Here is an 18346-nt window from a genome sequence, read left to right as displayed (position 1 = left end):
TAGATTAGGCATTATAGGATAATTAGCGAAGTAGGTGTGTTTTAAATAAAAGTATATCAGGTATTCTGTATAAATTTTTATGTCAAATACTTATTTCGCATTCAATAAATACATAAAAAAAATATATTACAAATGTTACAGATTACATTAAGAATACACCTATTTTTGTACGTAGGTAAACGTTTTATCACAGCATAGCTTATGTCGAGGTACTTGAAAACTCTGAGAGGACGTACCACACCAAAACGGAGTGACGACAAATTGACAATAAGTGCCATTATAAAACTAATCAACATGAATTTACTAATACATTTCAATACATCCTATTAAAAACCTTTGTCAAGATGCATGAGTGATCATGTTTGCCGTTTCTTTCGCTGCAGTTTTCGCTGGTTTAGAATGTTTGACTTGAGAAGTGTAGACATCATATCCTAATGATATCGTGTTGTCGTATAGCACTCTGTACTTTGTCGGCAGAAAGTAGAAATTGATGACTTGTGCAGGTGGCCACACCATCCACTCCGCACGATATAGTTTCACGAACTTATCTTTCACTTCATCCTTGAAATTTTCAAGGGGGTGCTCTTCGAACAGAGCTAAACTTCCAAAAAGTGTGACTATCATGACCGGCGAAAATATGAACTGATCAAGGACCAACTTCTTTATAACCATGTCCACAGTTTTGCCCACTAAAAACTTATCTAAAATTTTATACCAATGATGACACAACACACCCACTGCAGCACCAGAGAATGCCATGTGCGAGCATCTCTTTAAATCGTAATGAGTTTGTTCTTTGATAAATATTTCATAACTTTGTTCCATTAGATCGCCTACTGATGATAGTCCTATTGATATAGTAATATTTGTACAAAATAGAAATTTATCACTGAATGCAATATTAAGAAATCTTCTGAACTGTGGCACTGAAGTACTTCTCCGTACATTTGCAGTTAGATTTCTCCATGTCGTGCTTAGTACTTTCATTATCTGTAAATAAAAACATTGTTATGATTTTTGAGCAAACTATTACTTATTTGCTAACATGACGTGGTGTCAGCGCAGGCAATAGACCGCGAGCATCGAGGCTTTCAGATATTATGGTCTGCAGATAATCCTACTGATTTACAGGTGGCCAGTTATTTTGACAGCTATTTTACCTCTACAGAGGTCGGTAATACAACCACCCGTTATAAAAAGGTTTTATTAATTTATGAATTCAAGAATAATTTTGTTTGCTTCTGCGGGCCACTGCATACGTGAATAGATAATACCTCCGCAACACATGCGCTTTCCTATACATTTTGTATGAAACGATATTTCCAAAATTTTGTTTTCCGTCCCGTCCTTAAATAACCCCTCTTTTTCTTTAAAATTCGGCAAAGTTGACCAACATTAGTTGCCTAATCAGCTACATTCATGCCGGTCTATATTGCTGGTATTATAATTACTATACCTACACAAAGGCAGAGTTCACGCTACGACAGATGACTCAAGTCCGGCCGAAAAATTACGAACTATTTTTGCTTGTAATAACTAGGCACGGCATAGGCACTAGCATTGCGTCTATGGTAGATGAATTGTGGCGCGGACTACATATTTGAACTGGTAACACCAAAAATTACTTTGTAGAATGGCGACTCAAGTTAGTTCCATCAGTAACCGCCAGCTGGTGCCACTTTTACAGATCCAACCCAACTTTCCCAACTTTCTTCTAGCCATTCAAACAATATACCCTTTTCTTGGCATTCAAAAGACATAGCTCACTGATACTGGTTCCTAAATAGCCTACACTACTTACACAAAGTTGAACAATAATTTCTGGGATAACAGTCTGTTGCAAGTTGTTTTCATATTAGAAAGTGAACATTTCAATCTAATGTTCACTATGGTGTAAAGTAGTAGCAAGCAGTCCTATCTATATAGTCCACAGAGTTATCATTGCATTGATTTCATTAACTAGTTGAACTTTTAGTAAGTTAAAAAAATAAAACTGTTTTATAGCATATCAATTTATTATTAATAAATTAGGTATATAAAATCATAAAAGCTCTTACAAAACGTGTATAAAAAAGTAAAAACTCTTATTTCAGACTTGCATTTTGTTTTTACATGGCTCTTTGGTGGGTAAGTTTTCTTTTTTCTGAGTTTTTTCCTTTTCATGTCTTTTTGAATGCTTAACATGAGAAGTAAACATATCATATCCCAAAGATATTGTGTTATCATAAGCTACTCTAAACCTGGTTGGCAGAAAGTAAAAGTTAAATAATTGCGCAGGTGGCCACACTACCCATTCAGCTTTATATAATATCCAAAATTTATCATGAACTTCTTCAGTGAAATTTGCAAACGGATCATCTTCAAATATGGCTACTGTGGCAAAGAATGACAAAATAACTATAGGAGAACATATTAACTGATCCATAAGCAATTTCTTTATAGCCATATGTAATGTTCTGCCAATAATAACTTTATCTAATACAATGTACCAATGATGACATATAACACCTGCTGTGCTGCCAGAAAATGCCATTTGAGCAGTGCGACTAAAGTCATACCACTCAATAGATCTTTCATGGACTTCATAAGACTGTGCTAGCAAATCTCCACAGGTTGATATACCCATTGATATCAAGATATTGGTGTACAACAGATACTTGCGACTAAAAGCCTTGTCTACAGCATTTCTGTATGTGATTAAGACTTGGGTAAATAATCTTCTTGGCGTCATAATAGACAATCATCTAAAACAAATCAGTTAATTTATAAGTTTGGGAAATATCTGTTTGCCAACAATATTTTGCTGTCAAGGGGCCTGTGACATCTTAGTCGATTTATACAACCCTGTTCACCTGTGCTATTCAATACAACAAAATTAGCGGAATTTATTCATTTCAGATACAAATCACCCAGGTGATCAATGTGGATTGCACCTTACACTCAATAGCTACGTAAAAGAAACACTGCTGCTCAATTTTACGTACAAAATTTACGTAATACGAGATAGATTAGGTACTGTTAGTTTTATTAATATTCTTAAAATTATTTATGTGGTTAATAAGAATTAGTTACAAATTATTAAAGATCATTAAAGTATGGAACAGGAGTATTTTTAATTTCTTATATTATAGCAATGTAAGTGAATCTGTTTACATGAAATTATATTATAAAAATGTACTTACATTAATAATTTAACTTAACGATGAGGCTTTACTTCAAATAAAAATCGTACTATCAATAAATCGTACGTTATTATGTATAATTTTATTTATTACAACACAACATTATGTAATAATGCAAATATAAAATTGATAGAATTTCCTGATAAATCCTAACCTCATAGATTCTTAACCTCGACAATTCAAACATTCCCCGATATCACCCAAAAACCATGCTGTCAGGTGTCATAATTAACGCTGTCAGTCTGCCTACTGTCACTGTCAACTCAGTCGATCAATGGTATGGAGGGAAGAATTTACGAAAACCGAAAACAAAAACTGATTAAGACGATTCTCGCCACAGAGTGTCTTTGGTTAGCACGTGTGCCTAGAATTTTCAGCTGTTTTAAGTGTTTTGGTGAACTTTTGTGACTTAGTTTTGTGTTTGTGTGTTGTCTTTGTGTTTGTTACCAGTGGTGTGTTGTTATTTCGGTAACTAACCAGTTTTTTACAAGCATAATGGATCAAAATAAACCCCCCGATCCCGATCCTCCCGACATCTCTGCATATGCTCCACTTTCCCCCAACTATCCGCTATCCCAACTCGCTGATGTTGCTTGCAGCATCGCGGACTCCCAGACCCTATCAACCTCGAATACCAGGAAACGCTCCGGAGATGATGCCAACATTGGCGTGTCAACCCCGCCATCGAAACAACAAAGAAACCTAGTTGGCCGCAGCAGGTACTCTGCTACTGATAAGGCACCTTTTATCGTTCATGTCTCTCGATTGGAGCCCCAGCCTAACGCCGGTACCTCTCTACACCCTGTTACTTTCGGAATATTCCTACAAAAACATAACATTACTAATGTTGTCCGTGATGGTGTTAAAAAAGTTGGTAGGAACCGTGTGTCTGTAGAGTTTAAATCCCCTCAGGATGCAAACTCATTTATCATCAACAGCATTTTACATAAGAACTGCTATGTTGCCTCTATCCCCACTTTTAATATAACTAGGATGGGTGTTGTGACTGGTGTTCCCACAGATTTAAATGAAGAGGAAGCCCAAAAATACTTGCAGGTCCCTTCAGGTTGTGGTGAAATCCTGAAAGTTCGTCGCATAAGCAGGAAAGTAGTTATTGATGGAGTGACTGTATTCAAGGCAACAGAGACATGTGTACTTACCTTTGATGGCCAAGTATTACCTCAAAGAGTATTTTGCTGTTACACCTCCCTTCCGGTTCAGCAATATGTTTATCCCACCATCCAGTGCCGTAAGTGCTGCAGGTTTGGTCATGTGGAACTAGTGTGTCGGTCCAAGCCTCGCTGCAGTAAGTGCGGCCATGATCACCCTGGTGATGGTTGCAGCACTTCTGAGGCGGAGGCATTCTGTGTGCTCTGCTCGGGGAATCATTTTGCGAATAGCAAATCATGCCCCGAGTTGGGTAGACAGAAGGCCATTAAGACGGTTATGGCTGAGAAGTCCCTTTCATATGCTGAAGCTAGCAAATCTGTCCCACTTGCTTCTCGCAATTATGCTAATGCTGCAAAAGCTATCCCCGTCCCCACTCAGTCATACCGCAAAACTGTTTTCCTTAAGCCAAAGACCCATGCCCCTCTATCTCCCTCTTATGATAAAGCTGCCCATCAGCAGATTATTAACTCCCCTGCACCTTCACAGCCTGATGGCTGCGCTCTGAATAACCCATTCATTGATAGTAATGTTTCCTCAATAATAGATATACTTATTAAACTTCTTTCTACAATTCTATCCACCAATAATACCCAATTACCGTCCAACGTTGCCTACCAACTAACTAACCTTTTATCAAATATTAGAAATGGCGCCTCGCCAAGTATTCCTTCAATGGAATGTGAGGAGCGTGTGGCATAAAAAGCACGACCTCATATTCCTCCTCAACAAGTTCAAGCCTCTGGCTTGCTCTGTAGCTGAGACTTGGCTCACCCCGAGTCTCAGTTTTAATATACCACTATTTAATATTCTCAGATGTGACAGATCTGATGGCTATGGAGGGTCGGCTCTCCTTGTTAATAATCGTGTCCCCCTCTCCACCTTGACTCTTCCGGTTCTGGATGGTGATATGAATATAGTTGCGTGTAGAATTGAGGGTATCACTGTTTTATCTGTGTATATTTCCCATCCTCAGCGTAGGTTTTTAACCACCATTAGGGACATTTTGAATAACATAGTGGGACCTGTGCTCGTCATGGGTGACTTCAACTGTCACCACTTTAGATGGGGTTCCAATCGTTGTGATTCGTTTGGGGAAGGTTTAGTAGAAATCTTGGATGATTTAGACCTTTGCATCTTAAATGATGGTAGCCCTACTCGTAGATCCCTTCCAGGACAGCAAAAGAGTTGTGTAGACCTCACATTCTGTTCAGTAGAGTTGGCGGCATCAATTCATTGGGAATGTACTACTCTGACGCATGGTAGCGACCATTACCCCATTGTTGTAACTTTAATTAATAAAACCTTTTTAGAGAAAACGTCTCCTCCACTATTGAAGTACAACTTGTCCAAACCTGATTGGTCGAGGTTTGCATCTTTACTGGAGGAGAAAATTAGTATGCTTCCAAATTTAACTTCAAGTTTTCAAGATTCTTCTGGTCACTGCCATGCTAAGAGCTGCTACGATGGCTTTATCTCGGCCATTACCTCAAGCGCAGACTCTACCTTTCCGTTGCGCAACTGTGCCAGAAATAAAATCCCGTCACCCCCGTGGTGGGATCAAGAATGCACATCGGTTATTAAAGAAAGAAAAGAGGCCGAAAAACAGTACAATGATGCGATGAATAGCGACAATCTTATACGGTACAGACGAGTGTTAGCTCAATCTCGGCGGCTTCTTCGCAAGAAGAAACGCCGCGGTTGGGTTAAGTTTTGCACTTCTCTATCCCCTTCCACTCCCATTTCAGCAGTTTGGAAGAGCATTAATCGTTTCAGGCGAGGCTGCTCCCCATCTATCTCTTCCCCTATCTCGAGAGAAACTGCTGAATCCTTTTTTGACAAAATAGCTCCAGCCTATGTTCCTTCTTCCTCAGAACTTCTGCTCCCGCCTGTAAATATTGTGGATGATCCTATGAATGAACCATTTTCGTTAGAGGAACTTGATGCGGTATTACGTCATGTTAGGGATTCCGCCCCAGGCATAGACGGCATACCGTACTCATTTGCAGTTCATTTTGGTTTTGAAGCAAAAAAATATTTTTTAGGAATAATAAATTATTGCTATCAATTTGGTTGGGTTCCTGAACAGTGGAAAGCTCAGATAGTAATTCCCCTTTTGAAGCCCGGCAAGTCTGCTGATGATCCGAATGGCCTTAGACCAATTGCTTTGTCCTCAGTGTTGGCCAAGATATTGGAACATTTAATTAAAAATAGACTTGAGTGGTTGGTGGAGTCTAGGGATCTACTGCCGAGTAGTCAGTTTGGCTTTAGAAAGGGGCTTAGCACCATGGACAGTGTGGCAATTTTGGTTACTGATATCCGTACAGCCTTTTCCAAAAATGAATCCGCTGTAGCCACTTTCCTTGACATCTCTTCCGCATACGACAGCGTCCTTCTTCCAGTTCTCAGGCAAAAATTGCAACAGCTGAGGATTCCGGGTAAGATGGTACAATGTATATGCGCACTCCTCATGTCTCGCTCTTTGATGCTCAGAGTGCAGGGGGAGGTATTTGAGGTGAGACAGACGTGGAAGGGCCTTCCCCAAGGCTCAGTTCTAAGCCCCCTACTATACAACCTGTATACAGCAGACATTGGCTCCTGCCTTAATGCTGACTGCCACCTTTTACAATACGCTGACGACCTAGTGTTGTATGTAGTTAATCCATCTATTACGGACGCTGCCTCATCTCTCTGTCTCTCCCTGGACTCTCTGCACACATGGCTTTTGGACCATGGTCTCTCGTTATCCGCCCCAAAAAGCTCGGTAGTGATTTTTTCCCGAAAACGACTGATCCCTCAGGTCTCAGTTAACATTCAAGGACAAGATATTCCCATAGGTAACAAATCAAAATTTTTAGGCGTTTTCTTAGACTCAAAATTATCCGGGATTCACCACTTTAATTATTTGATCAAAAGATGCGAAAGAGCAATCTCCATCCTAAAAGCTCTCGCTGGTGTCTGGTGGGGGGCCCATCCCTTCACTATGAAACTGGTCTACAATGCCTTAGTCCGCAGTATTCTGGACTATGGGTCACACTTGGTGATTCCAAGCAACAAAGGTGCCTTGGCCGGTTTAGATAGGATTCAGTCTCAATGCCTTCGAATCATCTCAGGTTGCATGAAGTCGTCGCCTATTAACGCCTTGCAGGTCGAATGCGCTGAACCTCCTTTAGCCCTGAGACGTCAGTACCTCGCTTCCCGTTTCCTATCCAGGGTTATTCCCAAGTCATCTCACCCCCTCATCCCAAAACTCAGAGAGCTTGACACTCTTTGTCACAGCTCCAAATATTGGGAACACAAAGAAATCCCCCTATTCCTAAAAGCATATCGGTTTTTTCAAAATTTAGAATCCCCCATTGCTCCACATCCCAGACTTCCTTTATTTAATTACCCTTATGAAGTACTTTGCTTTACCCCTAAAATATTCTATAACATTGGCATATCCAAAAACTCCCCATCTGCAAATTCGGCCTTTAATGCGGTTTTGGGTGAACGATGGATTGGGTTTCAAAAGTTCTTCACGGATGCTTCCAAATCAAATGGTGGCTGTACTGGAGCCGCGGTTTACTATCAGAACTCTAAAATAATTTTGAAATTCAGATGTCCGAAGGAGTCTTCTGTATTTACAGGCGAGTGTGTGGCACTATTGGAAGCTTGTCGTTTTATAGAGTCCCATGAGATTAGCTGTGGAGTTATCTTTACTGACTCCCTTAGCTGTCTCCAAGCCATATCCCAGAATCCTTTTAGAACTAAACTCCATTGTCCTATTGTCCTGGATATTAAAAAGTCCCTTTTCTCCTGCACTAGGCAAGAGAAAGAAGTACACTTAGTCTGGATCCCTAGCCACTGCGGTATAGCGGGCAATGAATGTGCCGATGCATTGGCCAAAGATGCGTGTTCATCTGAGTCCGCTGACCTTGCACACTTCTCCCTTCAAGGGCATGACCTGCTAAACCTCCCTAAATTGAGTCTTGAGACCTCGTGGCAGGAATGGTGGAACATCTCAGGCAAAAGGAAGGGTAGCTCTTATTTCGCCATTCAACCGGTTGTAAAACCAAAACCGTGGTTTTCAAATTTCAAAAGATACCCTAAACGGGTAATTTCAGTCATGTGCAGAATTCGGTTAGGTCACTGCTGTACACCGGTCTTTCTGCGCAAAATTCGGGTGCAGGATTCATCCCTCTGCGAGTGTGGACTGGATGAAGGTACCCTGGACCATATATTTTTTGATTGTCCTATCAACTCATCCTTTGATTTATATGGTCGTCTCCAAAAACTTAAAATTCCTCTCCCGACTAACTTCCGTTCCCTCCTATCCCACTCCTGTCCAGAACTGCTCCAGATGCTGTTGATGTTCATTAATCAAAACAATATTAAATTATAAATTGTGGCCTATATTTAGGCCACAGTTTGTATGGTTGTGGTATATATTATATGTTATGTGTTACTAACATTTTGTTGTTGTTTTTATATATGTAAATATATTTCTGTTTGTTTCAGTGCCGTCCTACTAACACATTAAGTTACACAAGATCGGCCACAGCACCATCTTAAATCAACATATATATATTTTTTAAATTTATTTTAATTAAAAGCACTTCTTGCTTCTCATCCCACTTGTCATTGGCAGAATCGTCGAAATTGACATCGACACGGATTGCCATATACAAAAATAGAATAGAATAGAAAACAAAAACTGTCATGTCATAGAGATAATGATTTTTTTTCCAAAAATGACCGTTTTGTTAAAAAGCTCTGATTGAATATAAACTCAATTTATTACACAAAGACCACCTCCGAATACCATGAACAGTTTAGTAAAAACTGGTTGTCAGCAATAAATAATTGCAAAAGATATTACATGGCATGACGGCACATACCATTAGTCACTTCTTCTATTCATATTTTAAAAATTATTGATATTTATTCACAAAATATTTACATTAATTGAAAATAAAATAAACTTATATATATATACAACTTAAAACTAATATAGGGCATCAAAAAATTTCATATTTTAGATTTTTCTTTTCTGTTAACCTCTACCCTCCATAGTTTATGTTGTCTATGGTCTTGGTAGAGCCGTCAGTCAACCGAGTTGATGTTGTTTCTCGTCTTAATTTTTTTAATTTCAATTTCAATGTAATTAACAGTATCTAAATGATAAATTAAAGTCCATCTTATATGTGTCAAAGTTTAACTGCCGAGTATTGAGTAGAGTATTACGGCTGTAAATATATATTGAAAACCTAAACATGGCAGGTAAATAAGGGTAGCGTCGCTGAAATCGTAACACAACCTGGTTGCTCATACATCATAAATATTATATATGATGTTTACTGAGCTTACAGTATTGTTCGCCGGGCCTTCTGGCAGTTATTGTAAGTGTTTAGTATTTCTTTGCAGATAAATTAACTTTAGACAGACATGCTATGAAAGACCGGGCGACATCTCATCTCCGTATATACGTTGGAGGCTTACAGGACAGCGCAACTATCGATGAATTGTACGAACACTTTATACAATTTGGCCAAATCAATGGTATTGTGATAAACAGAAACTTTGGCTTCGTACAGTTTGAAGAGGAATCAAGTGCCCAAGAGGCTATCAGTAAAGCCAATGGCAGTATCTTCCAGGGGAAAAGTCTTAATGTTAAGACTGCTCAGACAAACCTTACTGTTGAGAAAAGGTATGTTAGTTCTTTACTTTATTGTGCAAGTTGAATATTATTAAAAGATAGATATCAATTTCCATGTCTCCTACATAATTATTCTTTATGTAGTAAAATTTTCAAATGTTTATGGTAAAATTTATGTGTATACAGTATCAATACATTTTTTGTACTCATAAAATGTACTTTAAAGATAGATAAGAACAATTACTTCGGAAACAAATAAGATGGACCATTAAAATGCTTGAACAACTCCTATTTAAAATCTTTATAAAGTACTTGTTAATAACTAGAGTATTTCTTTCTGATTTCAGTAGGCATAATGACCAAGTGGCTATACAACAAGAAGTACCACCATCAGTTGCCCTCAATGACAAGCTACCTTTGAATGCTGATGATGGTAATGAGGAACTTTATGATAATTTTGGAAATTATATTGGTGACCAAAGTAAGTATTATGTTTCTAGATTGAAAGAAAAATCTTTCTCAAGGATTGCACTAATGAGTATTGTGAAAGGGGTGAAGTGAATGTTGCTGGCTTAAATGCCTGTATGTTGCTAATTATAAAGTGAAGTGACCTCCATGGAACCATGCACTGGCATACAATGGGTTTAGAGATGAATCTTTATCACAGTTGAGGTTGCTAAAACATGGCGCATAAAAACTTTGGGCTTACATTCTTCATTAGACCAAGGGGGAGTTAGATGCAAATGCTAAGGGCAACATGTAAGTTGACAATAAATAATTGTAACTGATTAGTAAGTGTAAAACATTCACTGTATAGATGCCTTTCATTCTAGGCATTCACAGACAAAGTCTGGTTAGACAGTCCACTACCTCCAACTCATAGGCTGAACTGCAAGATGTAATAAAAAAGTCATAAAACATAGTACACATTAAATATTAAAATTTTGTGGGATGGCATTTAGCCTGCTAATGCAAAGCACTGGTACCTCCCACTGGTCTAAATTCCCCACTCTTAAGCCTTAAAAAGCACTATATCTTGGCTAGTTATTATTTGTATTTTTTTTTATTACTTTGAATTTATTTTACAATGTTTAATGTAAATAACAGATTACAGAGAGGAGGAGTATGAGGAAGGGTATCAAGGCAAGCCCGGGTGGGAGGGTCGCGGCGGTGCGCGAGGCCGCGCGGCGCCGCGTGGAGCTCGTGGGCGCGGAGCCCCAGTGCGCGGCCGCGGCGCGCCGGGCTTCCGCGACAGATCTCCTGTTGTAGGGGGCAGAGGTAAAACTCAAATGATTATTTCCATTTAGTTTATTTCAAATACCAAAGTTCTGACAAACACTACATTTATACATATGAATGCACTACTTTAAATACATTGTTTGATGCTGATGATACTGACCTACCTGCTTCGAAATATTCCAATACTGTTTTCCCGCGGTTTCTCCTGCGTCTAGTTAGAACTACTGCCCGTACCGGGATAAAAATAGCGTATGTCAATTAAAATCGAGTAAAAACATGAAATGTACTTAACAGTAATTTTAAAGCTACACTAGTGTCTTTAAATTCCTAATGTATAAACTTTGTTTATAAATAACAGATAAATGCTAAGGTATCATGTGAAGTGTGTCAAATTCCACAGATGATAGCAATTTGTTATAACTGTTGCTTAAGAGCTCATTTGAGTATTATTTTGCACTTGCTTAGGACATGTTAAACCTTAATTAAACCAATAATATAATACCTGTTTTGTTAAGGCGGCGACTGGAAGGAACGAGGTGGTTACGATCGGTATCAACAACAGATGTCGGATTACCCCAGAGCCCTTCCCGTCACAGAGAGGAACGACTGTGAAATTATTGTCGTCTCCAAAACATTAACGTAAGTGTCCAGTAAAATTAGTAGAAAAACACTGTTCTTTAGAATAATTTGAAATCTGGTCATTGAACCAACTTTCTTGATAATTATTTTAGCTTATCAGAACATACTTAAATACAATATAAAATTGTTTAACAAATAATAATTTAATAACGTTTTATTCACTATCTTTTCAGAGAGTATGCGGAATATATAGAAGGTCGTCTCAAAAGACTAGGCATTGTAGTAGACCTTTTATTTCCAATGGAAGATGTCCCGATTGGCAAAGTGCTTGGTAACATAGCATCGCGCGGCTGTCTCTATGCCGTTCTAGTCATGCCACAGAATCAGGAAAATAGATCTTTAACCTTGACTATACTTCACGGATTACCTCAAGGTGAGTTTCATGTTTCGCGAACTTTTACTGTAGACTGGTGCTTTTGCGTGACAAACATTTCTGTTTTTTCACTCCAAGGGTAACTAGATTTCACAGGGAACCCCGATCTTTTCCATGTACATAGTCAATTAATTTTACTGTGAAAACATTACACTACAACATATTTGACATACTGAATGCAGGCCACCTTTTCATCATCATTATTATGCGCCATTAATGCACAACCTTCTCACCAGAGCATCGTAACATGCCATTGGAGGATGCCCTTCAGCTGCTATCACGCAACTTCCAAGAGGTACAGAGAGGCGGGCCCTCCGGCCGCGAGGCGGTGTACGCGCTGCTCGGACAACTCGCTGACGGACGCACTCTCACCGTCATGCAGTACGATAAAGTCATTGAGTATCTACAGGTAAGTCTACAAATTCTTCGATTATTATGGCTATACTACCTTCTGCCAGATGTTTCACCTGGTTCCAGTGGGAACTACTGCCCGTAATGGGATTAAAAGTGGTCTATAGCTTTCCTCGATAAATGAGCATTCTAACACTGAAATAAATTGGATCAGTAGTTCCTGAGATCGGCGCATTTCAGCAAACAAACTCTTCAGCTTTATTATTTTAGTGTAGATTTGGTCAACAAAATTTTCGTAAATTATATCTTTGCAATTTATTATTCAAGGAACGCAGAGAGCAGCAAGTGAAAATAGAGCTTGGGGAGCCTCTTACTTCAGCTCCGACTAACAAAACACAAGTAGATCTCCAGCAGAGGATTCTAAGCATACTGAATGACAAGAAAGTCATAACCCCGACGGAGCCATCGCCCCCGGCCGCGCCCGCCACGCCCGCGCCCACACAAAACAAACTTCTCAACGACCCCACAGTCAGAAAAGCATTAGATTCAATATTACAGAAATTTACTTAGTCTGATAAGTGTAAGATACTATGATAATATAAGTGTAATTTTGAAAAGGAAAAGCCCAAATTATATTTGTGGATATAATTCTGAATTTTATTCAATAGAATATTCATAGGTATTTGAAAACAAGTAAAAACTGAATTACTGTTTTAATTATGAAGAAAATGTTTACTATTGAAAAATTTATGGATTTATCTCTTAGAACTAAAATTAAGCAAAGGCGGCTTTTTCTTCTCAGTAGATGCAAGATTGCAGGTTGCACTTTTGTAGCATTTACTGCCAATAAAACACATGCCCTAAGTTACATCAGTTTTATTTTATTTATTAAGTTCATACATAATTAGAGGTGGTCTAAACAAATTTGTCCACAGAGCTAGCAGTTCCATTGGTGATTTCAAGTGACAAACAGTGCTATAATAATTAATTTGTTATTATTTACATACACACACGAAACAGTTTTATATTGATGCTAAGAACTAAGATCCAGGTTTACTCAAAAGGAGTTGTAGTACAAAAATGTTTTATTGGTTCACATATTGTATTTTCAATGACCCCAGCTAAAAACTAACACCCAAAGCTGTTTCTGTCACAAAAATAAAGTCTACCCGTCGGGACCTTCACAGTATAACATTGTGTAAACATGATTAGTAGATGTGTATATTTATTAACCCGCCAGCGGTGCCCCAGATCTCATCCTGCAGGGCATGATTTCTATGTACAAATATATGAGGACAACAATTAGTAGAATTTAGATTTTAGGAATTCATTATAATTATGGCATTGTAAGAATTTGCAACTTCAATCATTTAATGGTAATTGGCTCTATATTATATGATTATTATTTATAACATCATCCCATTGAGATCAAGGCTCTGAGTCTTTATAACTTTCAAAAGCATCATCTTTTTAAAAATTATATTCTTTCATCTTTCTAGAAGTTATTAGCTATACAAGATATATATAATAAACTAGGATAACATTACGAATATCCACATCTTACTCTATATAAACATATCCACATTCGCCCTTACTACTACAGCGACTAAATGCCACCACACACCCATCTAACTCCATAAAGCTTTGTTGGAAGAATTTGGTGTCAGTTAAGAGCTCGACGGGTGAGAGCGATATTTACATGGGATCAGTCAGGTATCAACTGCATTGCCAACCACTACAGAGTAGGCTTTTCTGCAATCCTTGAAATCCTTTAAAATTCGTCATCAGTTAAGTTGATCTCTCTGGTGGGTCTTCCTGTTTAGAAGGATCAAAGCCCTCTTTTATGTGCCCCCCTGTGCCTTTGGGATCTAAATCTGTAGCCCAGCTGAAGTGCATAAGTGCTAAATGAGAATTACCTAATTTAATGTGAACTTTTCCAAGTAAATAATACACTAATGATTCTCTTGGTGCAATATCCTTCAAGTGGTGAAGATCTGCTAAAGCATCTTCTGGTCTACCGGCACGTAATAAAACAGAAGCTCGATGGAAGCGACACAAAGGATTCTCTGTGTCTATAGCAACCGCCCTTTCTAAGGTTGCAAGGGCGCGATCCATTTTGCCTAAAGCTGCTTGTGCTAATCCTAATTGGCATCTTAATACTCCTGAATGGGGGTGTATAGTTAGAGCGCGACGAATATGCACTTCTGAAGGTTTCCAACGTTCTTGGCGCGCGTACACTGTTGCTATACCAAACCACGCAACGTAATTACGCGGGTCAATTGCTACTGCCGCTCTGAAGCTTGACAGAGCCTTGTCTGTCTCCTCAGCTACTGCATACTCATGGCCTAATAAAGCATGAGCGTATGCTGCTTCTGGATTCAACTGAACAGCTCGTTTGAAAAATTTCAATGCTGTTTCTCTTTCTTTATGTAGTGAAAAACAGTTACCTGCAGCGAGCCAAGCAATAGGGTCTTTCCTGTCCAGTTCGACTAATTCTTGAGATAATGCTGATAACTGTGCTTCTCTTTGTAAATGCCACAAACATGTACTATAGACGTCCATTCCTTCCGTACGATTTGGATGTTGTTTCCTAATTTCTGCAAAAATTTTAGCTGCTGCCTCATACTGAGCTAATTCATAATGAGCCTTTGCTATCATAGTCTGAACCCACGGAGAAGCCAGTTGCTTTGGTGATGTCTCTTGGAATATTTTTATAGCATTTTTGCAGTCTAAGAATGCCAGTGCTTTGTATGCTTCCCCTAATTCTCGCATCAAATTTAACAAAGCTACACCATTGGAATTCTTTGGTGGGATTGTTGGAGTTACTGTTTCTACATTTTTATTTCTTTCATTGGCTTCCACTGAATTTGTTTTGATATTTTTGGCTGTGCGCTGTTTATTTTTTCTTGATGGACTCTTAGGAGCTACAAATTTTCTACTTGGTGATTTATTATTTTCTTTGACTGAGTAACTGCTATTATTATTACTAAATAATCTGGATGACCGCCGTGGCGCTGGTCCAAGGGTACACCTAGGAGCAGGACTAAAAACAGCATCTTTCAACTGCCCCATTTGTGCTCTTAGTGAATTTACTATCTTAGGTATGGCTTTCTGCTCGTTGGAGTCTGTTAAGGTTGGTGTATACAAAACAGGAGATTCTTCCATTGGCAGCATACCAAAGGAGGGTGAAAATGGAATGGGTGCCATACCACTGAACACACTGTGCATTCTCTTCACAGGAGCTTGAGTCTCAGGCGTGATGCTTGTGGACATTGTCATAGGGGTTCTCGTAGCTACATTGTTGGGTGTAACGTTAGTGTTTATAGCAGTATTGTTAGGAATGTTACTATTGATAAATGAAATGTTTTCAGAATTGCTGACTAGATTCACTAATGTAGTGACACCAAATGTAAAGTCAGTATTATTCATTTGGAATACTTGGTGGGGATCTACTTTCTCACCCATGTTACAGAGTTGAGCGAAGGATTTCCACATGAATGGGTTCAATGACAGGGCTTTTCGATGAGCTTCAACGGCTTTACTTCTTCTTTCAGTGAGATTATAAATTTTTCCCAAGAGTTGTAATGCATATGGAGCTTGCTCCCCAAACTCAGATGCAACAATATCAAGATTATTCCCAAGTGTAAGTTCAGCATCTTTATACCTGTAAAAATCAAAATGAGATTCATATAATTACATAACTAACAGAGTATAAGACAACATTCAAGTTTGCGTGTTCTATTCCATGTAAAACTACTGAATGATTTTTAACAAAATTTGGAACAATATAGTTCACATACAATATAGTTTGGTACATATCATAATGATATATAAGTGTGAAGCAAATGGCGTGTGAAGAACTCAGGTCTTAAAAAAATTTCAACAAAAATAAAAATTCTTTCATATGACCAGTTTTTGAGTTTTGTCTCATATAGAATGACCAAATATAAGGCTGAAATAATTAAGACACTTTTTGCCCAGGACCAATGGTTCCTCTGAAAATAAGCGCTCAAGGTCAGCCTCCAATAATCACGACTCACAAAAGTGTAGACATGGAAGTGTGGAGGTGTATACCTCCTAGTAGGAGCCTATGTGAAATCTCTGTCTACACTTTCCTCTTCTAGGAGGTACAGACCTCCAAGAAGTAGGAGCTACATAGGGTTACATAGTTAAGTTTACTTTTATAGAAAGGAAAACATGTAACCCTAGACCACATTCAAGCTGGGGTGCCCCAAGCAAGTGGCCAACTGACCTTCAACGTTCATTTATCGAGGAATCATTGGTCTTAGATAGAAAGTCTCCTGTTGATTTTAGCCTTATTTTTAGCTGTTTCATATTATGGTAGAAATCAAAAACTAAATATTTACAAGACATTTCAACGATATAGAAAAGAACTCGTAATTTTTTGCTAACCGCTCCGACTTCTAGTTTGAAATATGCATTTCATATTCTCTTATCTTTGATAGATTGTTGATTTATTAAAAAGTGGTGATTAGAGTAATGGGTTCAAAATGATCACTTACGATTTTAATTCCAAGAAACATTTAGCTAATAGGAACCTGGCCTGTGGTAAACTTAATGGTATGTTTTGCAACAAATATTGGGCCTCGTTTATTTTTCCAGCTCTATAGTAACAAGTCCCCAACAGGAATGCAGTTTCTTCCGATGCAACTGAAAAGGAAACTTCATGTTAATCATCAAATGCATTGCAAGTGCATAATTAATTTCGAAATCAAGAATTACGTAAAAATCAATAACAGCACATAAAATGCAGGTGCTAAACAATGATTACAATTGACAAATTAGATATAAAGATAGTATCTTAATTACCTTCGGCGTGTAGTCTCTCAGCCAGAAATATAGCATTGTCGTATTCATAATTATTCAGACAATCCCAAACGATAACCTGTGGGAATTTAAAATGAATTGAAACGTCTCTCTCCACAGAAATACTTTGACAGTTCTTAGAAAATTTGCTTTTTACTCACCTGTATAGGTTCCTGAACAATCATTTTGATAGATTGTATGCACTTATAAGAATGTAAATACTACAAAATATTCACATCGCAAGCAACGATTACTAAACAGTCACAAAATAAATTAGAGCGTATCTTTTACGACGGACATTTTCATTTTTGTTGATTGTCTATGATAGATAAATAAGTTGCCAGTAAAGTAATCAAAATAACTGCTAAAACAAATCCCACGGAATAAATACTTTTCCGATTTTCACCGAAAAGAAAATTACTGTAGTGAATTTTATTGTATTATATCATTCGAAGAAAATATTGAAAGGTGTAGTTATATTGCAGATGCAAAGACTGTTTTTTTTTTTAATTCATATTTAAGTTTGTGGGAAATTGTGGTCTTTAATTTTATTATGACTCTGAGGCTTGCTGAGCTTGCCTGCTATTTTTATTTATATGTTCCTTTCCTTTTTTTACAGAAACTTAAAGTATTTCAACAAACTCTTTCTAATTATTGAATCGTTTTTAATTTAAAGCAAAGAGAAGCAACCCTGAATATTCTTTTAAAGATAGATGGCGTAAATCAACTGTCACGAAAAATCTTTACTGTTATTTTTTTTTTTTGCATAAATTGCGCTTCAAGTCTACTATAATGTTTTCCTACTAATTAAATTAAAATCAAAGTTGGTATATTTTATTGTAACAGTACAGTCGATGCTACCGCCATTCACCGCTTAGTGGAAAGAAAAAGAAAATCTTCACAGAAAATTGCCATTGTTAAAAAAACGTA

General features: G+C 37.9%; 3 protein-coding genes across 5 annotated transcripts; 1 reads left to right on the top strand and 2 right to left on the bottom strand.

Annotated features, from left to right (window-relative positions):
- Positions 1-61: 61 nt before the first annotated feature.
- LOC110378082 (mpv17-like protein 2) lies at positions 62-3406 on the bottom strand. Of its 2 annotated transcripts, none has more exons than XM_021337190.3 (2): positions 3183-3404; positions 62-990 (listed from the first exon to the last, which is right to left on the bottom strand). In XM_021337190.3, exon 2 carries the CDS (start codon positions 985-987, stop codon positions 340-342), a length of 648 nt encoding a protein of 215 aa, XP_021192865.1. In that variant the 5' UTR covers positions 988-990; positions 3183-3404; the 3' UTR covers positions 62-339. The 2 variants fall into 2 exon arrangements, with proteins under 2 accessions (XP_021192865.1, XP_063892988.1); XM_064036918.1 differs by lacking the exon at positions 62-990 and adding an exon at positions 997-2744 and having other exon boundaries at positions 3183-3406.
- Positions 3407-9451: 6045 nt separating this feature from the next.
- On the top strand, positions 9452-13453 carry LOC110378063 (nuclear receptor coactivator 5). 2 transcript variants are annotated; one of them, XM_064036806.1, is made up of 8 exons: positions 9452-9611; positions 9756-10038; positions 10338-10468; positions 11095-11265; positions 11742-11865; positions 12039-12238; positions 12475-12647; positions 12917-13453. In XM_064036806.1, exons 1-8 carry the CDS (start codon positions 9605-9607, stop codon positions 13157-13159), a joined length of 1332 nt encoding a protein of 443 aa, XP_063892876.1. In that variant the 5' UTR covers positions 9452-9604; the 3' UTR covers positions 13160-13453. The 2 variants fall into 2 exon arrangements, with proteins under 2 accessions (XP_063892876.1, XP_063892875.1); XM_064036805.1 differs by having other exon boundaries at positions 10335-10468.
- LOC110378062 (cell division cycle protein 27 homolog) lies at positions 13451-17763 on the bottom strand. Its single transcript, XM_021337146.3, has 4 exons — positions 17578-17763; positions 17420-17495; positions 17113-17260; positions 13451-16253 (listed from the first exon to the last, which is right to left on the bottom strand). Exons 1-4 carry the CDS (start codon positions 17599-17601, stop codon positions 14378-14380), a joined length of 2124 nt encoding a protein of 707 aa, XP_021192821.3. The 5' UTR covers positions 17602-17763; the 3' UTR covers positions 13451-14377.
- Between the last annotated feature and the right edge of the window lie 583 nt (positions 17764-18346).

Source organism: Helicoverpa armigera, chromosome 11 (assembly GCF_030705265.1).
Source record: "Helicoverpa armigera isolate CAAS_96S chromosome 11, ASM3070526v1, whole genome shotgun sequence".
Lineage (NCBI taxonomy): Eukaryota > Metazoa > Arthropoda > Insecta > Lepidoptera > Noctuidae > Helicoverpa > Helicoverpa armigera.
This window is presented reverse-complemented; position numbering and strand designations above follow the sequence as displayed.

What these genes read in the sequence shown, in the direction of transcription:
- LOC110378082 (XM_021337190.3), bottom strand. Translation starts at nt 987, where the DNA reads ATGAAAGTACTAAGCACGACATGGAGAAATCTAACTGCAAATGTACGG.
- LOC110378063 (XM_064036805.1), top strand. An exon ending in AACCTTACTGTTGAGAAAAG is followed by an intron (nt 10,039 to 10,334) that starts GTATGTTAGTTC and finishes TTCTGATTTCAG; the next exon opens with TAGGCATAATGACCAAGTGG. An exon ending in AAATTATATTGGTGACCAAA is followed by an intron (nt 10,469 to 11,094) that starts GTAAGTATTATG and finishes TGTAAATAACAG; the next exon opens with ATTACAGAGAGGAGGAGTAT.
- LOC110378062 (XM_021337146.3), bottom strand. Translation starts at nt 17,601, where the DNA reads ATGATTGTTCAGGAACCTATACAG. An exon ending in TTGTTCAGGAACCTATACAG is followed by an intron (nt 17,496 to 17,577) that starts GTGAGTAAAAAG and finishes AAATTCCCACAG; the next exon opens with GTTATCGTTTGGGATTGTCT. An exon ending in TGTTTCTTGGAATTAAAATC is followed by an intron (nt 16,254 to 17,112) that starts GTAAGTGATCAT and finishes TGATTTTTACAG; the next exon opens with GTATAAAGATGCTGAACTTA.